At 35.4% G+C, this 24,924-nt stretch overlaps 3 protein-coding genes and 2 long non-coding RNA genes across 6 annotated transcripts; 3 read left to right on the forward strand and 2 right to left on the reverse strand.

The window, feature by feature from the left end:
* The first annotated feature begins 425 nt into the window (after positions 1-425).
* On the forward strand, positions 426-1,320 carry LOC106618540 (uncharacterized). Its single transcript, XM_014236329.3, has 2 exons — positions 426-885; positions 974-1,320. The coding sequence occupies exons 1-2, from the start codon at positions 730-732 to the stop codon at positions 1,103-1,105; spliced, it is 288 nt and encodes a 95-aa protein (XP_014091804.1). The 5' UTR covers positions 426-729; the 3' UTR covers positions 1,106-1,320.
* A 53-nt stretch (positions 1,321-1,373) lies between these two features.
* Positions 1,374-6,970, reverse strand: LOC106618545 (protein zer-1 homolog). Its single transcript, XM_014236336.3, has 11 exons — positions 6,869-6,970; positions 5,884-6,260; positions 4,582-5,279; positions 4,431-4,508; positions 4,225-4,349; positions 3,986-4,157; positions 3,767-3,928; positions 3,482-3,643; positions 3,259-3,408; positions 2,937-3,182; positions 1,374-2,861 (listed from the first exon to the last, which is right to left on the reverse strand). The coding sequence occupies exons 2-11, from the start codon at positions 6,185-6,187 to the stop codon at positions 2,724-2,726; spliced, it is 2,235 nt and encodes a 744-aa protein (XP_014091811.1). The 5' UTR covers positions 6,188-6,260; positions 6,869-6,970; the 3' UTR covers positions 1,374-2,723.
* On the forward strand, positions 6,822-7,649 carry LOC118681149 (uncharacterized). The gene is made up of 2 exons (XR_004976836.2): positions 6,822-7,213; positions 7,284-7,649. It is a non-coding gene; the product is annotated as an uncharacterized lncRNA (long non-coding RNA).
* cue (Protein cueball) lies at positions 7,538-24,628 on the reverse strand. Of its 2 annotated transcripts, none has more exons than XM_014236337.3 (4): positions 24,194-24,628; positions 9,612-10,977; positions 9,176-9,512; positions 7,538-9,058 (listed from the first exon to the last, which is right to left on the reverse strand). In XM_014236337.3, exons 1-4 carry the CDS (start codon positions 24,258-24,260, stop codon positions 8,954-8,956), a joined length of 1,875 nt encoding a protein of 624 aa, XP_014091812.1. In that variant the 5' UTR covers positions 24,261-24,628; the 3' UTR covers positions 7,538-8,953. The 2 variants fall into 2 exon arrangements, with proteins under 2 accessions (XP_014091812.1, XP_069967324.1); XM_070111223.1 differs by lacking the exon at positions 24,194-24,628 and adding an exon at positions 11,224-11,371.
* LOC138857681 (uncharacterized) lies at positions 23,686-24,500 on the forward strand. Its single transcript, XR_011396875.1, has 2 exons — positions 23,686-23,950; positions 24,023-24,500. It is a non-coding gene; the product is annotated as an uncharacterized lncRNA (long non-coding RNA).
* Positions 24,629-24,924: the final 296 nt, after the last annotated feature.

Genomic DNA, 24,924 nt, shown 5'->3' on the forward strand with positions numbered 1-24,924 from the left:
AGGCCAACCAGTCCATTACAAAATATCTCCTGTTATCAAATAAACAGTGGATACACTGTGGCTACGCTAGCTAGGACCATCCGTCTGAGCAGAAGTATACCCAACATCTGGACATATATATGTATGTATGTATGTATGCAGTACGGCCGTAGTGTAAGCAAGAAGGCAAGTGGAGAGGCCTTTGAAATTTCCAATTGCTTGCAAAGCAGAGAAGGCTGGTACTAGAGTATGTCGACATCGATGTGCGGTAGCCAGGTTTGACCATGAGCGGTAAATTTACTATCTTTTAGTATATTTTATCTTATATCCGGTTCAAGTAGTCAACCTATACTGTATATAAAATAAACCCATACTTGTGCATTTTCAATCATAGACACCGTTCAAGGGTGACTAGATTTCGAAAACTGTTGACTTGTAATTTTCAAAAATTTTCTCATTCGATAGATTGTCTCGAACTTGAATAACGTTTTATAACTTTTTTTTCAATATTTCAATAAAAAATTTTAACGTGCAAAAAAATTCGAACACCAACTAGTTCTCATAGTAACGACGTAGTCCGTTAAAAACCTCGTGCGAAAAAAAAGAAATAAAAGAGCCGCATAAAAAAGGACGAACGCGCATGTTTTACACGTGCACGACACAAACAAAGGATCACTAGCAAAGGTGTCGGCGGCTGAGGCCCAATCAGCGATCAACAAACAAACCAGAGAGACAGTGAAGAGCCAGGAAATGAGTAAAACAAAGAGTGCTACGACAAGCACACGTAAAAGCAGTCACAATTACGACGATCATGAAGGCGACCATCACGACGAGCTGTCGGATGAGCTGAGTATCTCCAGCTCGGAGGACGATGTTGTGGCGACAAGAAAATCGCGTAAACTGCAGGTGAGCGTAAGCCATGACGACGTGCACATGTGTTGAATCGATCGATAGTGACATTTAATGGCCATTTGCATTCTTATTTTACATGCAGCCGACAGATGCCGCTGATTATGAGGAGGGTGGAGGCATATACGACCGAGGTGGCCGGAGGCGACGCCGCAGCGGCAGTAAGAGGCGTCGTAGTCGTGGCAGACGATCGCGCTCACGCCGTCGTCGCCGCTAGATGTTTTTTGTTCCTTGCAGTTTTCTTTTTTATTTTTTGGATAAATTTCGTGTAAAAGAAATTTTAATTTTATTTATTTATTTTATTTTTATTTTTATTTTTATTTTTTGGTCCAACAACTCTTGACGCGTTGACAAATTTTGTATACTTTCATGTAGATAAATCGGTTTGTGTGGAAATAAATTGCAAGTGATACCTTATAATACATATATGTATGTATCCGTGTGTGTTTTATAACAGGTTAGAATATGCAGAAAGAAAATATGCGTTTTCAGTTTCAATAATTTTATTACGATTTATTTTACATTCAAAACGAAGTTTTCTCTGTCAAAGTTGAGAGTGCGTATCTAAGTATGTTTCTATTCCTCTATTTTTATTGTATTTCAAAGAGCTTATGGCGAAAGTGGAGCGGCGGGCGTGTGTTTCAAACATTTTTCACAAAATCTTGCTTCTACTTCGCCCCCCTTCGATTAACATCTATTTTCCTGAAAAGTATGTTTAATTTATGCAATCTAAAATTAAACTCGGCGAAACATATAAAAATGTATTCAATCATGCATAGCTGGCATAAGTCCATACATATTTGTGTATGTGTATAAACATTAGGTTAGAAAAGTTATGCAATACAAAATTAGAGGAGCTTGGCGTGTCACCTAACTTTTACCACTACTTTCTCACAGCTCAACTTTTAAAAGAACAATCGCAAAGTATTTTAGTAAAAACAATAAGAAAATTCAAAAATATACGCTCTACTATAACGGCTTCTTTATACGGAATATTTACAATTGTGATTGGCATGAAAACAAACAGCATTTCATAATGGATTTACATTGTATATTATATTATGTAATGGTAAGCTGCAATAAACTGGTATGAAATATGTTTTATACATGACCTATGTATGTAATGAATGATAAATGTTTGAATACATATGTATATATATTAACGCTAAGAACACCACCTAGGGTAGAGTTTTTTCATATATCTTTATATATGTATGCTTTTTGCGATTTCTCATTTCTTTAAATGAGCGATTAATCTCTTTGAGTTTATAATGAAAAAAACGCCACAGTTGCGAACAGCTCCTATAAGCAATATTATTTCTGTAGTTTCTCTAATTGATATTAAATAGTTTAGTTCGAGCAAACATAATCTATATACATGCGATCTAAACATTGGAACGACGTTTTCTTTTTTTATTATTATTATTATTTAGCTTACTTAACCCATAAATTTCTTTTCTTGCCGACAATTCACTGTTTTCTTTTTTTATTATTTAGCTACCTTAACCCATGAATTTCTTATCGCGACTTCCGTCCTACGTTAATAATTTTCCATTGTTTAATAATAGTGTAATATAATCGTTTGTGTATAATTTAAAACACAGTATACCATTTAAAAATAAACATTTCTTAAGAGGAAGCAGAGAACAAATTTACACAAATTCCTATACTCGCTTGTTTATGCCTATGCGAGTGTCGATCGCTTCCGTTTGCTCTAATTAGTTAGCTTAGCTCACTTGTTATGAGGTGATATTCTCTATCCAACTCTCACCAATTTTGTTTTTTCATAAATTTACACAACTGTCTCGATTTTAACCGTCTAGCAACCAATTGGGCTAATGTGTACACTTTTCAATTACTTTGCGCGCAATTAATTTTATATCCTCGTATGGTCGTGGATCTTGGATCAGTTCAGTCAATATTTCAATACCATGTTCCTCTTTCACCAGCTGACAATATTTATCTGGGTAAACCTAAAACACAATTGCATCAATTGAATATTTTTACACATACATACATATATGCACTGCAGCAATAAAATTACATACCTGCGTCAAATTGGCTAGAGCCCAAACAGCCCAGTGTTGGCATTGCGGCGTCTCATAGCAGCGTACCAATCCCAAAATCGGTTCAAAACTACGATAATTAATGTTCCTGCCACTTCTTATATCCCAACGTCTAATGGCTTCCACTAAGCGTATGAGCACGCTATCCCGACTTGGTGACGGTATTGTCCATGCCTCAGGTCCGTCCGAAGCGATGTGCGCCAACACACCCGCCGCGTTATAACTTACCTGGGGTGTAGTAAGTCGGTTAGTTATGCCAGTTGAACTTTCAAATATAATTTATAAATAGTTTACTTTTACTTACTTCGATACCATCGCTTGCCGAGACTAATAAATTGCGAAAGACCTCAATAAATTCTTGTGTCATAAGTTTTGGTCGCAGCGATTTAACTTCCGCGACATTACCCAAGAGGCCCATCATATTTCTCAATAATTCATCCCGATCGGGGAAGGTCTGCAACAGATTTAGTAAACACACATAATTTAAAAATGTATAAACGGTCACCCCAGAGATGTATTTTACTTACACGCAGGCATTTCAAGAAATACTCCATTCCACGTCCCTTTAAAAATCTTCTACAATTTATTGCAGTCTCATCGGTTACATTCCACATTGTTGACCATGCCACTTCCATGACATCATCGAATACCGACCGCGTCAAACGATCCTTAATTAAGCTTAACATTGTCTGATTATAAAAAAGAAAATTACAAAAACTTTGTTTAATATTAATCACGTGTATGGTTCACCGAGCTGTTGTTGCTTCGCTACTCTTCATATTCGATTACTGAACTCCCGACAAAATACTTACACCAACGACACCCAGCTCGCCTAAGAACAGTTTTTGCTTGCCATCCACTTGACACGCCAAAGAGTTCAATAAATATATTGCTATCCTCTGTACAAAGCCTTCCTGCGCAGTCTTCGAGACACCATGCAATAAGACCTTTATGAGACGCTCATACACGAGCAGCTGAAAAATATGTTTTAACGCTGCATTTTATGTCAATGCAATGCAAATTAAACTTACGACATCACTTGGCATTTGAAATTGTGTGAACGTTAGATAACCATTTCGAAGCATCGTATCATCAGTAAGATGCGTCTCCATTCCGTTGAGTAGCGTACGAATAATGTGATAGCGCAAGGTCGTACCGAATTTTGAGTGATCGCGCCCTTTAACTATGTAAAACAACGTAGCACTGCAATTGAAAGTTCACATATGTATATAGTTTACCTAATAGCATACTACAAACTCTTTCAGTTTACCTTCCCGAAATTTGCATATGCTTGAATTTCAAATGTCTATCCATAGCCGTAAGCACTGCATCCAATGCCAGATGTATATCCTTACAGATTTCAAATCGGAACAGGTGGTAGAGGTCATTCAAAACCTAAAATTAAAAAAAAAGTTTAATGTTACTAACATGACTGAATGTGTACTTATGCCTGCAACTCTTACACTCAACACTTACCCTCGTTAGAATTATTGGCCTGTCGTGGTAATACCTTGCCGCAGTAAGAATTTGATCTTCATTGGCGTCACCCGCGATCTTCAAGTATATATACATAAATATATTTACTATAATATGCATATATATTTTTGGATTTAATAAATTTCTATACCTCAATCGCCGGTATATCGTGACGTTTGCAAGCAGAATGCGCCGTATGATAGAGACCCAAAAACTGCAATGGCCGCTCTATCCGCGATTCCAGACCCGGTATGTCGGTGCGCAATTTAAAATTCGATACTTTTGTTGCCACCCCATTGCCCGCTAGATTTGTACCCGAAATATCTAAGTGCGTAAGTTCTCGTAAGTTATTCATTATCATTTCCAATGTTTGGTCGGGTAAATCGTAGGTTCCATGTCCATTGCCCGAATTGCTGATTGAAATGTCCAATGTACGCAATCGGCGCAACAAGCAAATTGCTTGCAATTGATTAGCAATTGGCCACACATTAAATAATATTAACGTATGCAGTTGTGGCAGGTTAGCTAGCGCTTCCAAACTGAAACCCACTAATATGCAGTTATTCAAATCGAGATGGGTCAGTTCGAGCAGACAATTTAGTTGTAAGCCATTATGCACCACTACACGCTTTAAAGCTAATCGGCGAAGGTGCGGGCAATTGAATTCAAAATCTACGGGTTCTTTCTCATTCGGCTCAGAATTCTGCAGCATGTGTGCGCTAATACCGAGTTCTAACGAGCGTAGCCCTTCACCGTACAACGTTAGCAGCTGGGCCGATTGCACATTTATTTGATTACAGTACCATATCGTAAGGGAATACAACTTGTGGCGCATAATTATCTCCAAACCTGTGTAGAAGAATTAGTGAAATTCTTTTAATTAATGAAAATAAATTTATTAAATATATAAAAACCGTGTTTTTGGTTTCCCCCGTTACAAACAAACAATAAATCTAGTCAATTTTTTTATTAGTTCTTTAAAACTAACGCATTAAAGTTCAAACGTTTATATGTATGTTTGTATGTAATGTAAAACAAATTTTTGCAAAATTAAATGCCTATCCTTGGCTTTTACATTTCACAGCGGTTAGAAAGTGGTTTACGTTGATATTTTAATATGCCATGTTCATATGTATATATATTTATAAGTGTACCAATTTATAAATGAAAAACAAGTTTCGCATAACTGCATTATTCTTATTAGAAGGTCAGTGACGTTTTATTCAAATTCATTTCCAACTTAATCAATTAATCAATTAAGTTGAACCGCTATCTAAAGTATTTGCATGAAACATATATACGATCATATATGTGCATGTGTGTACATACATATGTATATGTGATGCATGTTTTAGATGTAACGTATTTCGTCATTGATTGCATTTTTTAATTACATACAAGATAAATGTACTTACAAAACGTAATAGTGCAATGAAGTTGCTGCATTTCTTACCTGTATTAGTCAAAGCACTATTTCTCAAGTGCACAATTTTTAACGATGTTCGTGTCCTATCCTCAAAAATATTTATCACATCATCACACAATTGTGGACGAAAACGTTGGCATGCTTTTAACAGTCGATCGCAAATGTCATTTGGAAGAACGATGCCCTCATTTAGTTGACGTAGGGTGCCACACATGTTGGGTGAACTTATTACATCTAAGTTTTCACATATATATTTATAAACGATATCTTGTAGTGACATTGGGTCTTCATCGAGAAGCCCATTTTCCTTTAAACGAATTTTGCCACTCATTTCAAGGCGTGGCGAAAATATATGTGATGACGGCACTAGGTTTTAGCTTGACCGATTCGATGGTTGCAAGGATCTGTAAGTAAAAAGGCAACAGATTAACTAGTCAAAATCATATGATGTTTTAATGTAATGTTATCGAAAACAGAGATACTCATTTCAATGGTTAACAGCTTTATAAACCATTGGTGTAATGCGAGTATTTACAGCTTAAGATAATTTAGTCCGTTTCTTTAAGCTTTTCTGCATTATAATCATACAGACTAAATGCAAAATATTTTCGACTTTTACAGCAATTAGATTTCAAAAAAAAATTTGCAGGTATTGTTTTGAATTAAAAGGGGTCTCCCCATAAAAAAATATGTAAATAAGTAATGCATTATCAAAAACAGTTTAAGGCCTTCACTACTACGTAAACAAAATTTACTATTTTAATATCACTTATTCAAAAGAAAGCAATATTGATTCAGTTTTACTTTGGACCACAAAATAACAAACTTCTAGATTCCTTTTTTCTAATAATGTTTCTTGTACATTCGTCGATTTTCCACAACTTCGCAACTGACTATATTTATACACTATATTTTCATTTTTTCTGTAGTTTCTAGTTTTGTGAAAATTAATATAAAGAATTCAACACTTTTTGCGCTTTTTCTAGGTACTCCGACTTTAAAATTTACCTACTTTTTAAATAAATTTAATTTGTCCTCGAATTGAAGGAAGTGAAATTTTTTATTATATTTCGTTTTTTATTTTTGTTTGACGTTTGATCTGTCAGAAATCATATGGCAAGTTTGTATAAAAATCTTAGGGTGCATTCAGTGAATGCTCTTTCAACCAGATTGCCGGCCGACAATTTGTTAATTAATATATTTTAGTCGTACAATTTTTTTATTTAAATATTCGGCCTTTCAAAATTAACGCATTTGACATAAAAGAAATTGTAACGGATCTGTAGCTCAATAAGCAAAACTGGAATTGTATCTCTGTTTTGGACTAAAGCCGAAATTTGGATATCGAAAAAAAGCAGTAAGTTAACTAATAACAACAATTCATACGAATATAGTACGAACTAGTATGTATGCTTGAAAATTTTCAGACCATTTAAAAAAGAAAAACAATAATTTGATTTAAGATATTTCTAAAAAAAATATACCATCGAAGAGGAACATGGAAAAAACGTATTTGCAGCATACCAGTATTTTTTTCCACAAAATACAATTTTAAAAATAAGAGAATATACTTAAGATAGATATTCGATATAATTTTTCTTGTGCTCAACATCAAATACTTTGGCATAACTCACATAGAGAATTCCCGCTCACACCAAAATGATCAAATAACAAATAAATATGCATTTTTATTTTTATTCAATAAATTATACTAACATTATAATTAACCATAACCAAGACCACAGCTCGTACCTCTGTGAAAACTCAAATATATTGCAATGATCTTACAATTATTTTATTTTGTTTCCAATCATTTATTTTTAAACATTACTAAAGTAACTATGATAATGGCAGAGAGCACAGGTAAGCATATTTACATATACATATATGGTACATATGTATGTATGTGCAAATGTATTTGTTAAAGTTAAATATTATAGTGTGTGTAATTTCCAAGGGCTATTCTATAGCAAACGCTAATCTTATTAGCAACACAACGCCGAAAAAGATCATAAATAAGCAGAAAATATTTTTAAATAAACTTTTGTTTGTGAAGAAAAATATTTGTTTTTATTGTTGCGAGGACAAATAGTTCATAGACATGCAATATGATTTTTTTTAAACTATATTTGGCTTGAAACACTCAATAACTTCCGGTAATAAACGAAATCAACGTTAATGTTGTAGATAAAAACACTTGTATACTAACATATAATATAATTAACCATAGTGGCGTAATTTAGGTTTCCAATGGGAAGCAACTTTAAGAAAATTATCTCACCAATTGGTATACTTTGTCCATTAGAAGATATTTTCCGCATATTTCAAGCATATAATTTCCAGCACCCCTACTACTACCTTCTATTATAACTAAATTAAAGATATAAACAATTTTTGTTATTTTTTAAATTTAATTAGCTTGGCTGCCATTTTTGGAATCAGTGCATAATTTTTATTTTAAGTAACAAAGTTTAAGATGTACATATAATATATATATATATGTTTACAGCACTTTTGAAAAGTGTTAACAGCCTTAATTGGTCTCGATTGTTTAAATAATCAACTAATAAAATCAAAATAAAATAAATTATATGTGACTCCAGAAATAAATAATTCAAAAATTCAACTAAAACCACTTCATGTTGGAGTAATGTTAGATTGTCTGAACTAAAATAAAAAGTAAGTACTATGCAGTATTGAAGCAATAATAATGAATTAATTAAGTGTCAAAAAAAAATTAAATAAGTACATGAATTTTACTATTTGTGACTTCTGAGAGTATATTACTCTATTTAAAGCTTATCCGTTGTTGCACTTCTTGGATCTTTCGCCACGGACGAGGAACTCGTGCTATCTACATATGTATGTCCATGACGTGAGACCAACATCCCCAATTTTCAAATCGATCAATCTCTCTTGGCAATTTCTTCTTTTGTTTCGTTCTACATTTGCATGCACTCTTTTGTTACTTCGTTGTAAGGCCTCTGGTAGATGTTCTCCGCTTTTTGCGCGCAGAAGAAGTATGCCAGTCCCTGACTGCGCGTACCGTATCCGCAGCGCAAGCAAATCCTGCGTTGGCACATTATTCACTGCTGTACTAATAAAGTTCATCATCCATGCTATTTATTAGCATTTTCTTGTCTTCCTTGACCTTGGCATTGCGTGAGAGTGTTTGTTCCAATAACTTTGAATCGAAGCAAGGCTATTAAAAAATAATATAGTAATATAATTAAATCAAATAATCATTTTTGACAAAACACAAGATAGACAAGAAGTAAGAATTATATTTAAGGTGCAATCTTTTGGAATGAACACTTACTGTGTCGCAGATATTCATGTTGCAACAATTTTCTATTGTAATTTCACATTGTTCGGTCGCAATTGGCCGATTGGTGAGCGGTGTGTCCGTGGAGGGAGAAGCTTGTTTGCGTACCACAAAAGTTTTCTTTATGCGTGGGCGCGCTGGTTTGTAGAAACGGCGCAATCCATGTACGATTAAAAGCATTAAGCCTAGGGAAGCGACTACACCGCAAACGAACACAACGATGACGGTACTAGTCCAAGGATCTACTTGCTGGCACATTTCCAAATGTTCAAACTTCGGAATTGCATAAGTTTCTGCACCATTTTCACTATGTTGAACGAGCTCCTCACATCTGGAATTGAAAAGATACAGGAATATATTTCAATAATTTTTACTATGACTATGCAAAACTTGACCCAAATGCTTTTAGTGTTTGGTTTGTTGCACTCACATGTCATGACAACCGTAAGGCACATTCGTATCCGGCTCCAGTTTCAAGATTTGGCAATAAAGCGCACAAATCTCGGTAGAGTTATATTCACAACGCGCTCCACTATAATTTTCCTTGCATTCACAACTCGGTTCACCTGGATCCTCAATTATACAGTGACCATCATTCATACAATGGCCGGCACACTTGTACCACTGACATCGTGCGCCGTAATGACTGCGAGGACATTCGCACGTCGGCAATCCCAGCGAGGAGATCACACACGAGCCGTGCACACAATAGTTGAAGCACTCATTGATCTCACAACGTGTACCCTTGAAACCGATCTTACAGATACAGCTGGTTGTTTGCGCTACAAATTCGCCACCATTCAAGCAGTAATTTTTACGCAAGACATGCGCGCCTAAGTCTAACGTACTGTTCGTGGGTTGGGCAATTGATAGAATACGATTCTTAATACTAGCAACCACTTCGTGGCAGTGTTGATCATTTAGGGAATTGGTAAGATAATGAATCCGTGCGACTATGCCACGCGGCCTGTCCTGGTACTTTAGTATCATATTTGCGCCCCCTTCTGTTTCCACTGTCTCATCTTCCGGCTCTAAATGCTTCGTTTCGGTGTTGTTAATGAATTTCGCATGTCCCCAAATTGCACGGTTTGTATGATCGGTCCAGAAGATTGCATCTTTTGTTACAGCCAAACTAAATGGTTCATTATTAAGGCCCTTCAGTATCACTTGCCGATCACTGCCATCCAAATTTGCACTCTCCACCGAAAAATGTATACCCTGCTGATCCACCACATAATATATACGATCAGTCAACTGATCAACGACTATACCATGTGGCGCATACATTTCCCCGCGCACAATTACCTTACGTTCGCTACCATCCAACCCAATACGCTCAATACTTGAATTGGTAAAATTTGAATTAGTCCAAAAGAGCGTACGACGGCAAAAATCGATAGCAATACCGTCGGGTTGGGTGTTTTCATTCCTGAAATCTATGAACACTTTTGGTGTGGTAGACGCGTTAGCATCAACAGATACCATGAAGATTTTCTTATTCAACATATCACTCCAGTAGAGATTGCGATCGAATGGGTCGTACGCAAGCGAACGAACTGCTTCGTTTTTGGTGCGCTGTACCATCTTCTCTATTAAATGCGGATCTTCGTAGTCTTTCGGTATCATTAGTGAGAAAATGCTGCCGTTGTTTTGCACTTCATCGGTGAAATATACTTTTTCTTCAGCTTCATCAAAAGTGATGGCACCAAGATGTTCGAACTGATGAGCCGATGATGTCACCTCCTGCCAGTGTTCATCATAAAAAACTATTTTCGACTGCGTTGTGACGGCGAAATCTAAAAAAAAAAAATTACATTAAATGAATACATTTCAATAATTATGTATAGGATATTTGCGACTAGCTAAGATTTATCCTTCCTCTATTTAAATTCTAACAGTGGAAGAGGGATTGCAGCATAAATAGCGCAGGCAATACGGACTGCTTGACATGAAGAAAAAATTATTACAAGGAATTATATAACCACTCCTTATATAAAATATAACATAAAATTATAATATTGAATGCGTTCAAAGGGACCTACATATGGTGTATGGTACTCGTATATATTTCCTCCCTTTAACCTTTGTTTTCGTATAAAAAAGTTGACGTGCAAACACACACTCGGGAAGCCGGCCCACCGACGACTTGTTAAGTTGTTTAATGTTAATTGGCATGGTTTTTTATTTGTTGGTGTTGCATTGCTTAAATTATTTAGAAAAATACCTATATATAACATACATATAATGGTCATGCAAAAGAACACATTTTTTTACATACGTACATACTTACATACATATGTATGCGCATACAAACTCACAAAGTGTAGAAATGAAACTTTCTGTGCACACATTCGAAGAAAATTTTTATTTTTATCCAAGCGGCACGCATGTGACTGTGAATAATTTTATTCGATTGTTTTGCAAAAACAATTAAGAAATAAGCAAGAACACTTGCATAAAAAACTTCAACGTATTTTTCACTTTTGTAAATCTCTCCAAATACTTAACCCTTAAGCTTTAGTTGGAATTTTGAGGATTTTGAAATGGTACAGGAATTAAAGAGTATTCTAGTCTAGAAAAAAAAAACTAAAAATGTTTTATTTTTGAAATCCTTACACAGGATGAGGACACATACTTTTTACTATCCCTACGATTCCAGGATTTCTTATTTGATATTCATTTTGTGTGCTGTTGAAATATCAGTAAACGACAGATAAAAAAAATTGTAAAAGTAACACGTTATGAGTGTTCTTTTTCCATTTCAACAGTAGTGTTACCCTACCCATCACCGCCAGTGTACCTGTAGGCATATATACAGGTACATATATAACGACCTACAGATGTTTGCATGCGGAAATATATGCATGTAGCGCAGAAAAAATCTACACCGATTAATACAGTTTTATGATAACGCCAAGTTTTGCGAAAGCGAATGTTTCCGTGAATGGAAATACATTTGTACATACATATGTATACCTATGTATGTACGCATGTATTTATAAAAGTAATCAGTAAAAAAGTGTCAATTTAAAAATATTACCTTTTTGTCCCACCCTTTCTTAGCAGCAACTGTTTATAGCCAGAATAATTGCTGGAAAATTGGGAATATCAAAGTGTGAAGTTCTTAACTGAATCATACATTGTATATTATTCATACATATACATATGTAAGCACTCGTAAGTCCCAAGTAGTAATAAGCACTGCTTGTGAGAAAAGCCTAATATCAAGCATTTTGACACTTGATCACCTCTTTTATCGAAATCATCAGTGTCAATTGGAAAAGTTCTTAAAAATTTGAATGATAATCAAAGTTGAGAGTACTTTTACTCGAGTCTACAATTTGAAGTTTTTCTACTTCTATTCGAGTTATCCGATGTCGCTGCAGTACAAGTATGATTACACCATCTCTAAGGAAAGTGATAATGTTAAATCGAGTTTCTTGCAATCGTTTGGAGTATTTGAATAACTTTTTATTTAAATTTGTATTATTTTTGTAATACCTAATTATACAATATATTATATAAAAGTTACATATATATGTGAGTGGGGCTTATACTCTCTTAGCTGCACTTCAATTGCAAAACGTGAACATTTAAGAAAATGCAAATAACATTTCTATCCGTTGGCTTTAACTTTGATAAAAATTTCAATTAATTACAAGTATTTAAATTTTTTAAGTGCTTAAAGCGTCTAAGTCATTTAAATTTCTTTTTAAGTACAAACATGTGTACATATGTACATAAGTATTTATTAGTAAAGATTTATTATTTCTATAGTTAATGGGCTAAGGGCTCCATACCCTAAATAAATGTACATATGTAAGTATGTATGTACATACAATGCGAAAGCTTCAAAACTAGAGCTATATAAGGTACAATACGAGCGTGCTTTACATACATACATACTATATAACAAGACTTTCAGCACTCTTCTTTATTCTTATTATGACAAAGATATTACACGTAATGCGATTTTTAACTTTTAAATCTATAAGTACATACCACTTTTTAGCTCATACAATTTTTTTGTAGCTCGTTAACCATTCATAGTATTATGTCTCCAATTTAAATATGAATGGATATTATGTGATCTTATTGATCTCGATATACCTGAAGATTTATTAAATTCCACTATCTCTACGCGTATACCACACCCTCAGTTTTACTTGGAAGGTATCTTTATGGTCCTTGATAACATACATATGTACGTAAATTAAACTCTTTAACTTTTTTTTATGTAGAATAATCCTTTCCAACATCTATTATTGGTATTCTAAATAATCATATGTTAGTGGTAATTAAAAATTACTATATGAAATTTTTATATACAGATTTCTGCATAGATTTTAATATTTATTCGCCCAAGAATTGTTTGACTTTTCCTACAATCAAATAAAAGCACACATTGGACTATAATTATTTCATCTTGATTGAATTGTTATTATTTCATTTCATGACATGAAAGGTGGAGACCTGTTTCGAAAATAGTTTTAAAATCTTTATTACATGCCCAAATGGCTCATGCAAACGCGAAACATTTTGCGACTCGATTCCGATGAATAACGCATTGACTTGGTAAATATTTATGAAGCTGTAGAGCAAAGCCGTGACGTTCGAAAGAAGCTCGATCTGCGAACAGTAGTAAATGAATAAATGCAACCCAAATGAGCAAACAATTGCACAAACAAATACTTACATATTTATAAATTGTACGAGCTACCCACATTTTATTCAAATTTCGGGTTCAGTTTTTCGCGCTTCGAATTTATGTTGCGTCGCCGCTTCATAAAATAAAAATTAATTAATGCCAATCAATTGATTTTCAACTTCAGTCGACATTCATTACCATAATAAAAATCTAACGTGTGCATACAGTACTGTGAAAAATATTGGCTACGTTCATCGTAAATAGCATAGCAATTAAAAAAAATTGATTTGTTTGGATTGAACAGTTAAAAATAACGTGATTGCATTCGAAAATTATATACATACATACGTATGAATGTATTTGAATGGTTTTGCTGTTTTTTTTTATAATCTTATAAAAAATGTGTTACATCGGAACCGTTCAGAGCTATAAATATAACACAGAATGTTAAAACTCTCACTGTGTTATATTTTTAAGTATATATGTACATATAGAAAAAATAAATATCATTGTGGACGCCCTTGAATATTTGAAATAGATGTGTATGAAATTAAGTAACAGTATAAATGTATTGTACCATATTTGTATGTCTGTATGTAAATACAATATTATGTAAATTAGACATTATATATTTTTTAATTCTTGCAAGACTTTTTACCGGTTTTTCGTATTCGAGTTTGCAGATTTGAGTGATATACATATGTATAGATGTGTTTACATATGTACCACCGGTTACAGTCAAAAGAAAAACAATGCAGTTATGAAATTTCACTACAACAGACAACAATCCCCACATACAAGTAGAACTGTTATCGCTTAGCACATGCTTTTTAACAGTATTCCGAGCTCGTGACGCTTGATATGCTGGCAGATTGCCTGATTAGGTATGTTATGATTCGGCGATAATTGCAAAAGCATTTGCTTATAAAGATTAAACTTTTTGTTTATACCTTAATCTAAACAAGTATGGACATGCACGTTTAGCGTTCTTTGGCGCGTCTATTTTAACTGCCTGGTTTAAAATAAAATTTGAAGACAAATGTTTTACTTATTTATGCCTTATAATACCACGAAGCTGCTAATATTTTACGCACTAATGTGTCACCAAGTCGCCGCTATTCAATCACCATGAGTACAGCAGAGCAATCAAGAATACAACAAGAAACCAGTAAGCAAGAGCTAAGTTCGGATGTAACATTTATACACTTGAAACTTGCAAGGATGCAAGTAGGGAAAAAACCGTTTGGTGTTAGGAAAACTTTATATTAAAAAATGTTGCGAAACAATTTTACATTCATTATTCGATAAAATTGTAAATGGATTACAATCAAATTACTCATTTTATTAAGTTATAGTTATTATAGTCATAGACTCACTTAGTTTTATTACTAATATATTTTACTTTCCGACAGCTAAAATTGTATTGAAATCATCTTTAAATGAGATCTATGGGATATTAACTTTACTGAAGAAGCTAAATTTAATATAATATAATGAGTTGATGTAAAAACGGTAACCATAGGATCGCAGTTCATTACTTTAGGGATATAAGGTTTGGACCAATGTCTAGACCAATTTCATTCATATTCCCACACAATTTTTGGGAAAACTTGTTCATTTAATTTTATTAAAATATCACACATTTTGTCAGATGGAAAGTCGGAGATTATTATACAGGCTATATTGGGGACAGAGAAAGGGATGGGCTAATTAAGTTAATTTTGACGTTGCAGAGGTATACTTGAGATCATATTTTCAACAAATTTTATAAATGTATATTATTATCATCCGATTTCACCTATTTTCACACTATCGTAAGAAAGGTTGAAAATATTTCCTGTGTGGAAATTTAAATGATATATTTATTGGTTTCGGAGATATACATATACATTAAACTAATTAAGGCCGTGGTCACGAACACTTTTTCATGGTTTTCAAACCACAAGTGTCACTCCTTAATTAAATTCGCTGTGCCACATTTGAGTTCTGTATCTTAATTTACGGCTTACTTACTGCACTTTATACGTTTTCCATCTACGAACTCATTCTTACGTTTTTGCCAGGAAACATGTGTACCAAGTTTCAACAAGATATCTTAATTTGTACTCAAGTTATGGCCTTCACAGACAGACGGACTTTATGATATTGTGAACCGATCTGAACAATTTCTTCAGAGATTGCATTATTGTCTTAGACAATAACCATGTCAAATTTTGTGAAAAAGTTTACAAGCACTTGATACCGATCGTTCAGTTTGTTTGGCAGCTATATGCAAGTGTTCCGATACCGGCTCATTAGCATATTATTAATGCTAGTGTGTAATTATGTTCTAACAGTTACTACACTGGTTAAAAAGTAAGCTTATACATGAAAATTGGTGAAACTCATTTTATGCACAATTACAACAAATAATAATTGACTTAAATATGTAGCTCGACGATTAATATTTGTGTTCACTTGTATAGAATACGAACTTCGTTCGGCGTTCGCTTTAAGTTGAACAAATAGGAAACATGCGATTTCGTCTATACCTATATGTACATATATATGACTGCTTTAGTATTTGTTAGTATGTGTACTACATATACTTACATAAATCTGATAAATGTTTGACCTAGCTCTCGTTTTATTTGGCGCGTTATGTGAGAAGTGCAGAGCCCTTGGAATGGCTGACAAGCATAGACATACAATTATTAGGAAATAATCCTGATCGAATTTGGTTATGTTAGCTTGGATGGTTTGGGAGATATGTACATTAAACTTTTTAGAGAGCGAGGCCAAGCCCATTTTTTCCAAAATTTTAAGCCACAGGTGTTCCTTGCTACTGCCTTTCCCTGTGTCAAATTACAGTTCTTTATTTAATTTTTGTTCTTAGTTATGGCAATTTAAAGTTTTTCGATTAATGGTTTTGTGGGCGCGGCAGTGGTCCAATTACGCCTATTTACGAAGTCGTCCCTACTTTTTTACCAAGTAACACGTGTACCAAGTTTCATTAATCTAAATTTTTATCCAATTTATCGCTTGCACAGACGGACGGACGGACAGACAGTCACAACCGTTAGGTGAACAAAACTATTATACTCTGTAGCGACATGTTGCAAGGGTATCAAAATATAGAAGCATGTAATATTCATATTGGCACACAAATAAACAAAATTTGTCATTAATTACTGAAACGTTACAGCTAATATGTATATGTATGTGTGTGTAGTCCATTTGTTTATTTTGCACACACCCATAAGAGATTGTATTAATTGTACCTTCTCGAATATACCTTGTTTGCTTTTGCATATTCATAATTTTTACTATTTGCTTTCATTTTATTTTTCTGCACTAATAAAACAAAGTCAATAACACTTTGACCTACAAGAGTTCAGTTTATTTCGGCTTTTAAAATGCACACGCTATAAATACGGCAAAAAAAAACAACAACAAACATAGTCAGCATGTTTACACATAATCTGTTAAAAAATACTGGCTTTTACTTAGTTAGCCAAGTCAATGATTTCCAGACTGTAAGCTGAAGTTTTGCCAAACACTGTGCAAAGATTAACTGGAGGAGGTTCGGGAAAGAACTAGAATAAACGTCAAACGCTAACAGAACTTAAAAACTAGAAATATTAAAATGAATAACAAATACGCAGTTAGTTTTTATCTCGATATGTCCTTCGATTAGCTAAACTTTATGCATCTCTGATGTTATTTATTTATTGCCAAAAAATACACCAAGTGAAGACGTAAAGGTTACTTTGGTTTATATGATTACAGCAACCTATGGAGGGACGCACACCCTGTTGCTATAGATATCAATTGATAGCAGTAGCGTCGTTTTTGCTTTTAAAATAGCTACGATAGGACCACATATACAGTTCGCTGCTGAAGTCTTTTGTTTTCATTCGACAAAACTTGAAAGAAACCAGCGTCCTTTCTTGGTACACACTGAGATATATCAAGTTCATTCTACTTTATAGTTTTTAATTAATTCTTTTCTCATATGTACGTGTATAATGAGCTCTGTATTATTTTGTATAAGGAGATGTTTGCTATTATGAACTAAAAGCCGTAGATGCAAGTGAAAGTAGTTTCTGAATTATTGCTCATAATGTTAGTAGGTATTGTAGAAGCACATGCTTGAAACGAGTCGTTCCGCTGCTCTTAGTAATATTATTGAATACGGAACTGAAACTCTGTAACTGGATACTTCCGTGTAAAAATCTTTGGTGCATGCGCCAAATTGTTTTCCATGTTTTATCATACTTACAGACATTCTTTCAGGTTAAATGTTCATACATGCAAACACATGTGTATACATAAGTACAATATTTGCTATATAGACTACATCGGAAAAATATTATGGTTGAAATTTTGCAAAGTGCTTCTAGAAGCCGTGTTTTCTGATATTTATGACATTTGCGCTTAAATCATATACCATATTTTTTCCATTAACTTAATTAAATCAATGCAAGCATGCTGATTTTTTTTTTTTTTTTTGTTCAATTGAACAATTTTTGGATTTTCCACTGAGTAATGCTAATTTTAACATTATTCTCGTAATTGAAAAGAAATGCGGTTATATTCAATGAACAGAAAACCCGTTTCAGCCCCAGATGTGTCGATCCCTTTTTTGTATTGGCCCACCACTGGATTCGTTTTGCTGTTGAATGGAGATAAGCACGTGGTGTCGTTAACAAATTTATCGCTTGATTACACCCGGCACTGTGTGTTATAATATGTATGTAGCGCTTCCTTTTGCTGTACAATGACGTCAATGTTTCATAGAATACCATAAACAAGAGAGCATTGCAAATAAGTTTATAATAAAGAGATGTTGTTGTTGTTGTTGTAAACGATTACCTAGTCCCCATTTGGGTGATAAATTCCAGATTCCTTGTCGTCGAGGTCATCTAACGGGAGGCCCAGGATACGAGCTGTTCCGACGGGGTCGGACCATAGGGAGAGGGGTGTTAGATGAGTGGGGTTTGTTGGGCATGCAAAGAGATGGTTAGTGTCATGCGGAGACTCATTGCATGCAGGACATGTGTTTGGTATGTCAGGATCTATTCTGGATAGGTAGGAGTTTAACCTGCTACAATATCCAGAACGAAGTTGCGCGAGGGTCACTCTGGTTTCGCAAGGCAACTCGAGCTCCACGTCTGCTATGGGTGGTGGTTTGACTCGTAGTACGCCATTCACTGAGAGGGAGTTGGTGAATGTGTTGATGGCTCCACTGTGAATGGCGGTCAGTGCCTGTCTGAAGTTCGTTGCGTCCGAAGTCCGGTCGGCGTACTGTCTAATGTCGTCGACGTAATCAAGGAAAGACCTCTTGATGTTCCTAGGAGGCGGCTCCGCTAGAAGCAGGCGACTGCAGGGGTGGTTTCTACGAAAACACCCCAGCAGAAACTGCTTGGAGAGGAGCTCTTTATGTTCCTTAACCGGAAGCATACGGGCCTCACTGTGTAGGTGTTCGGTTGGAGACATCAAGAGGCATCCCGTGACAGTCCCGAGTGCAGTGTTCTGACAGGTCTGAAGCTTCCTCGTCTGCGTGGCACTGCATCCAGGCGACCATATTGGAGCTGCATAATTTAGGACCGGCCGCCGATTGCCTTGTATGTTGCCAGCAACGTTTCTTTGTCTTTTCCCCAAGAGCTGCCGGCAAGCGAAGCGCAAGGATTTAGTTGCGGGTCTGTACTTTGGCAGTTTTCGCGGTCGTGTGGGGAGCGAAGGAGCAAAGACTGTCTAGTGTAACGCCTAATTTTAGGGTTGTTTACCGTGGGAATTTTGGTGCCATCGACTGAAATGTTTAGATCCAGTCTGTACTCCTTCGTCCAGTTTGTGAATATGGTCGCCGTGGATTTAGTGGGGGAGAGTGTCAGGCTCCTTGCAGAGAAGAAGCGAGAAAGATCAGAGTGATAGCTGTTTACTGTTGAGCACATGCCATCGATTCCATTGCCCGACGTCAATATCGTGTAGTCATCAGCGTACGAGGTCACAGAAATTCCCTCTGATGGTTGAGGGAGTTTCGAGATGTAGAAATTAAACAGTAAAGGGGAGAGGATACCACCCTGCGGAACCCCCTGTTTAATAGTACGAATGATTGCCGACCGCTCAGGTAGTTCATGGTCCACCGCTTCAGCCCTGAAGGGAGCCTAGATTGTTCGATGTCCTCGAGTAGCGTTGTGTGGTTGACTGTGTCGAAGGCTTTCGACAAGTCCAACGCTACTAGGATTGTCCTCTTACAGGGTGGCTTCTGGTTTAGGCCATGAATTATCTGGGCGTTTCTGACGCTAAGTGCTGTAGTGGTGCTGTGCACTTTCCGGAAGCCATGCTGATGTTCTGCTAGGCTGAGGTGGTGAGTGAACGTCGGGAGTAACAAGGCTTCAAGTGTCTTCACTACTGGGGAAAGGAGAGTTATCGGGCGATAAGACTCCCCTTTGTTGGCGGGTTTCCCAGGTTTCAGTAGTGAGACCACTCTTCCGACTTTCCACACATCGGGTATTTGAAGAGTGGCCATCGACAAGTTGAGGACCTTGGTGAGAGAGTTTACTCCCGTCGAGCCTAGATGTTTTAGCATTAGCATGCTTATTCCGTCAGGGCCAATGGATTTGGACGATTTGGCCTTTGTGATGTGGTGAAAGTAAGTGGCGCGCGGTCTTTTGGCATTCGCATTCGCGCACTTCTTCGGGTCCGAGGAGGCATGACCATCGAATTGAATTTCAACCCGATCGTCATGTCTCCTCGGATTTGACAGGGCCTTGACAGTAGTCCAAAGGTAACTCACACCGGTGGAGAGGTTGCAGGACTTCAGGTGCTCTATCCATTTTGTCCGCTTATGATGGTTTACCATTTGCCGAATCTCCAAATTGAGATCCCTTATTCGGGGACCACAGGGATCGGCATGGCGTAAGGTGTCGCGCTCGTTTGGTAGTACAGCTACTTCGGCTGGGAAATTAGAGCGGAGTTCCGCGATTCTTCCAGCCGGTATGAAGCGAGCAGTAGCAGCGGCGATCACCTTGCGGAATTGACGCTAGCCAACGATGACGTCCGTAGGAATGGGTAGTGCGTTGAAGGTGCTCTCGGTAAATTCTGTGAAGCCGACCAAGTTGGCTTTGTTAAAGTTAACAAAGGTGCAGTTGTCCACAGAAATAAAGTCAGGAGGTTTCTCGATCGAGATAATTATGGGCAGATGGTCTGATGCGAGAGTTAGCATAGGTCGCCAGGTTTTACTATTTATCAGACCACCGCTAGCGATGGTAATATCTGGCGAGTTATTACAGGTGTCCATAATTCTGGGGGGGGCTTCGTCATTCGTTGTGCAGAATGTCGAATCTACAATTTGTTCCGCCAGCTCCATCCCCCTACGATCGTTTGACAGGCAGGAATGCCAAAGATCGTGATGCGCGTTAAAGTCACCACGAAGTAGCGCATCTATGTTCGGCTGATATCCTGTTGGGCAACATGTAACTGGGGGGATGTATATATTTAATATTTCGAGCTCGACATCGCCTGACCGGACAGCTATACCCTCACATTCAAGGGTGGTGTTGATCGGCGACGCCACTGTATGTGATTGCGGGGGCAGACTCCTACAGCATGGGGCAACATACGACGCACTCCACTCTCGTGTGTATGTAGATACTAGGGCTGTCAAAATTATTCGAATAACCCGAAAACCGATTATGAGAATATCCGATTGGTAACCGTTCGTATGAATACTACTCAAATTGTCGTAACATTGCGACTAGTTGCTCTGCTGCGAGTATTTGAATAAATGGAAATTGTTTGAAATCCAAACAGCATTTGATTTTTGCTTGTTTTAAATTTGTGAAAATACCAATTGTGCGCGTATATACTGCAAAGTTTCTATAAATGTATATGGTATATATATAGTATATATATAATATATATATGTACATATATTATATATATATATGTATATATCATTCTATAAACTTTTTATTTATGTATAAACGTATATATAAAATAAATGGTTTAACCGGATAGTCGGAAATGAGCGGTTAATCGAATAGTCGACGACTTACGACTATCCGGATACTGCAAACTGAATATTATTATTCGGATAATGCCTTATCTGGATAATCCGCTTAGTCGATTAGTCGAAGAGCTCTAGTACTTACATATTAATTGTGAATATGCTAAATCAAGTTTCTCGAATTTTTGCGTCGTACGAGAATGTTTGTTTTGCTGCCAATAACTTTAAATTCTTCAATTTCAGTTTCAGTAGGACCTCAAATTTCTCTTATTAATCCAAATGAGTGACGACTTCCACAGTATACATTTTCGATATAGAAATTTCGATAATTCAACATAGCCTGGCATAGCTACGCAATCAAGTTTCAGCCACGACAGCAGATTTTTTGTTATTATTGTATTTTGCAGTTAATTTTTATATAAACACGATATGTCTTCGTTACTTGAGACCATGCAAAGTTTGCTTTTTCTTATTAAATAACGACATATACACATGTACACACATTGCGAGTATATTGTAATAAAAAATTTAATTTTGTATATATCCTTAACCATATACATATAGTGGAAAAAATATATCATTAGTAAAAAAATTGTTTCTCAGCAGTATTTTAGATAACTGTAAAATGAGGTTGAATGAGAATACTGACGTCATCAAAGATAAAAGATAGTGTTAGACATATGATTCATGAAAAACTATGTAGGTAAGCGAACTTTCTGTGGAAAGGGCTAGTCACATGAGCTTGCAAACGACCGTTTTAGTGTCACAAATCAATGAAAACGATGGGAAATTATATGGTTTGGAATCCACAGTATTCTACAGATATAGTTCGACGATTTTTTTCTGCTGTCAGACTTAAAATGAATGATCTCTGGAGAGAAATCACCAGACTAAAGACTTCTTTGAAAATCAATAGCGCTATAATTAGGATATAGGAACTTCACTCATTTATAGATCTCAAAAACTTAACTGAAACTTAATTTCAACAACTAAGCTAACTGTCAGAAAAAGTCTACATACAAAATCCTAACAAGTTTTATCAATGATAAATTCTTGATATACGATTTAAATGGTTTAAATATGTAATTTTTATTATTAGTAATTCACATAGCCTTTTTATTAACATTTAAAGGAAATATTTTAAAAACCACAAAAAAAAATGTATGATGACGAATTTTACGCTCGCTTAAAAACCATAATTAGCTAAACTCAGCTCTTCGCATCGTATACAGTATAATTCAGAACGAGTAATTTTACCAAAATGCAGTTTCGTACCACTTGAATTTTGACCGTATCTAGTAAGCACACTTATTCTGGCAAGTAAACATACATATTTGCATCTTTGCAATAGACTTGGCAAATTGTATCCGAAGTTTCACAAACTTCATAGTAACTGTAAATGATTTGTGTGTGTTACAAGACACTTCATTACATCCTTGCTTATAGTGAACAACCTCTATTAAAAATAATTCACAATACACCTCGAACAAAATTATTGTATACGTGACCGCGATGACAATTATAATGGCCGAAGTGCCGGCAAAATTGATACTTGTCGTTCAGTAATCAAAACAAAAATAAATAGTCATACCTCACTGAATAAATATTTACCTAGCTGCTTGTATATTCAGTGCAATAAGTCAATAAAGGTTTCATCTGTCTCAATAGGTCATTTGCAAAATTAAATATGTTTGTTCACTTTACACATGCCTTTCTGAATTTCATAATTCACAATATTTACTTATATTATTTATTACATATGCATATACATACATATATGAATTTAGCTTCTTCAAAAACATATATGTATGTATGTACATAGATAGTAGAATTTACACGAGTAGTATTCAATCAATACTCACTTTTTAATAAATTTTGTTAAAAACAAAACTATATCACATCCTTGAATTATTGTTAAAATTTTTCGAAAGCTAAGCTGCCTAAAAGATTCATTAGATATTTTATTCCAAGAATACATAAGTTACATAAGAACTAAATTGAAGAGTGATGGACTTTCTACACGTAAAAAATCATAGCATTGACATTCAAGCGTGCGAAAAGTAAATTATCATCAGCATTATTTACTGATAATGCAAATACGACTACATTCCATTGTCACATTTTAATACAGGTACTCACTGCTCACTTTTTTTATCAGTTGGACAACTACTAAAATTAACCTAATTTATTTATTAACCTGTAGTTAGCAGAATATTTACAGCATTTCTATCAATTAAGGAGCGCAATATCCTTTCTGCAAATGTGCTAGAGTATGCAGTGCATTAGATTATGTGGTAATTATTATTATACAATCTTATTGTATAATAGCAGGTTTATCTGTAATATCTCATTGCTACCTTGAAGATAAACTTACCCCACGCGAATGTGGTGTTTATACACAGAATGAATATGTAAAATAGTCGACGTTGGAAATTTAGCATTTTGCAGGTTTGTATATTCCTAAGGGTGCTGATAGTTCTTCAAACGGTGACTTCGGTGTCAAGTGTCGTATATTATATTATCATATAATTTTTTTGAAAAGTGCGTTTATATCATATATCTGTGGTACTTTTATTCCTTTTGGAGTAATCTAATATTTTTTTATCACTGTACCGTAGCCTTAACTAATGGACTAAGCGAGCCGAATTGTATAGGAAGGAAATTGAATGAGCGAAGGATATTTATTTATCGTAAAAGTCCGCGTTTTTCTTCTATTTTACATATGCGGTAGTACGAATTCTCGCGACACTTTCGGACATGAGAATTCAAGTTTTCGTCTTGACAAATTATCACTCACTGTCGCATTTAGTAACTTAAATCTGACGTTTTGTTGCATTAAACGACAGAGTGGCCGCAGTTTTAAAAATTGCAGTGCTCACCTTCATACGACATGCGGTTTTACGTAACCGGAACGGAAATCCGGCTAAAGCTGGAACTACATAGCTCGCGTAAGCGTACGGCTAACAGATGAAGAGAATACACATGTTATATATTATCTGTTTCGAAGCCTAAAGAATATTTAAGATATTTTATATCAAATTAATAAAATTAATCAATTAAGTCTTTTTTCTTAAACATATTTTATTTAAACATGAATTTCACCTT

Source organism: Bactrocera oleae, chromosome 6, assembly GCF_042242935.1.
Source record: "Bactrocera oleae isolate idBacOlea1 chromosome 6, idBacOlea1, whole genome shotgun sequence".
Lineage (NCBI taxonomy): Eukaryota > Metazoa > Arthropoda > Insecta > Diptera > Tephritidae > Bactrocera > Bactrocera oleae.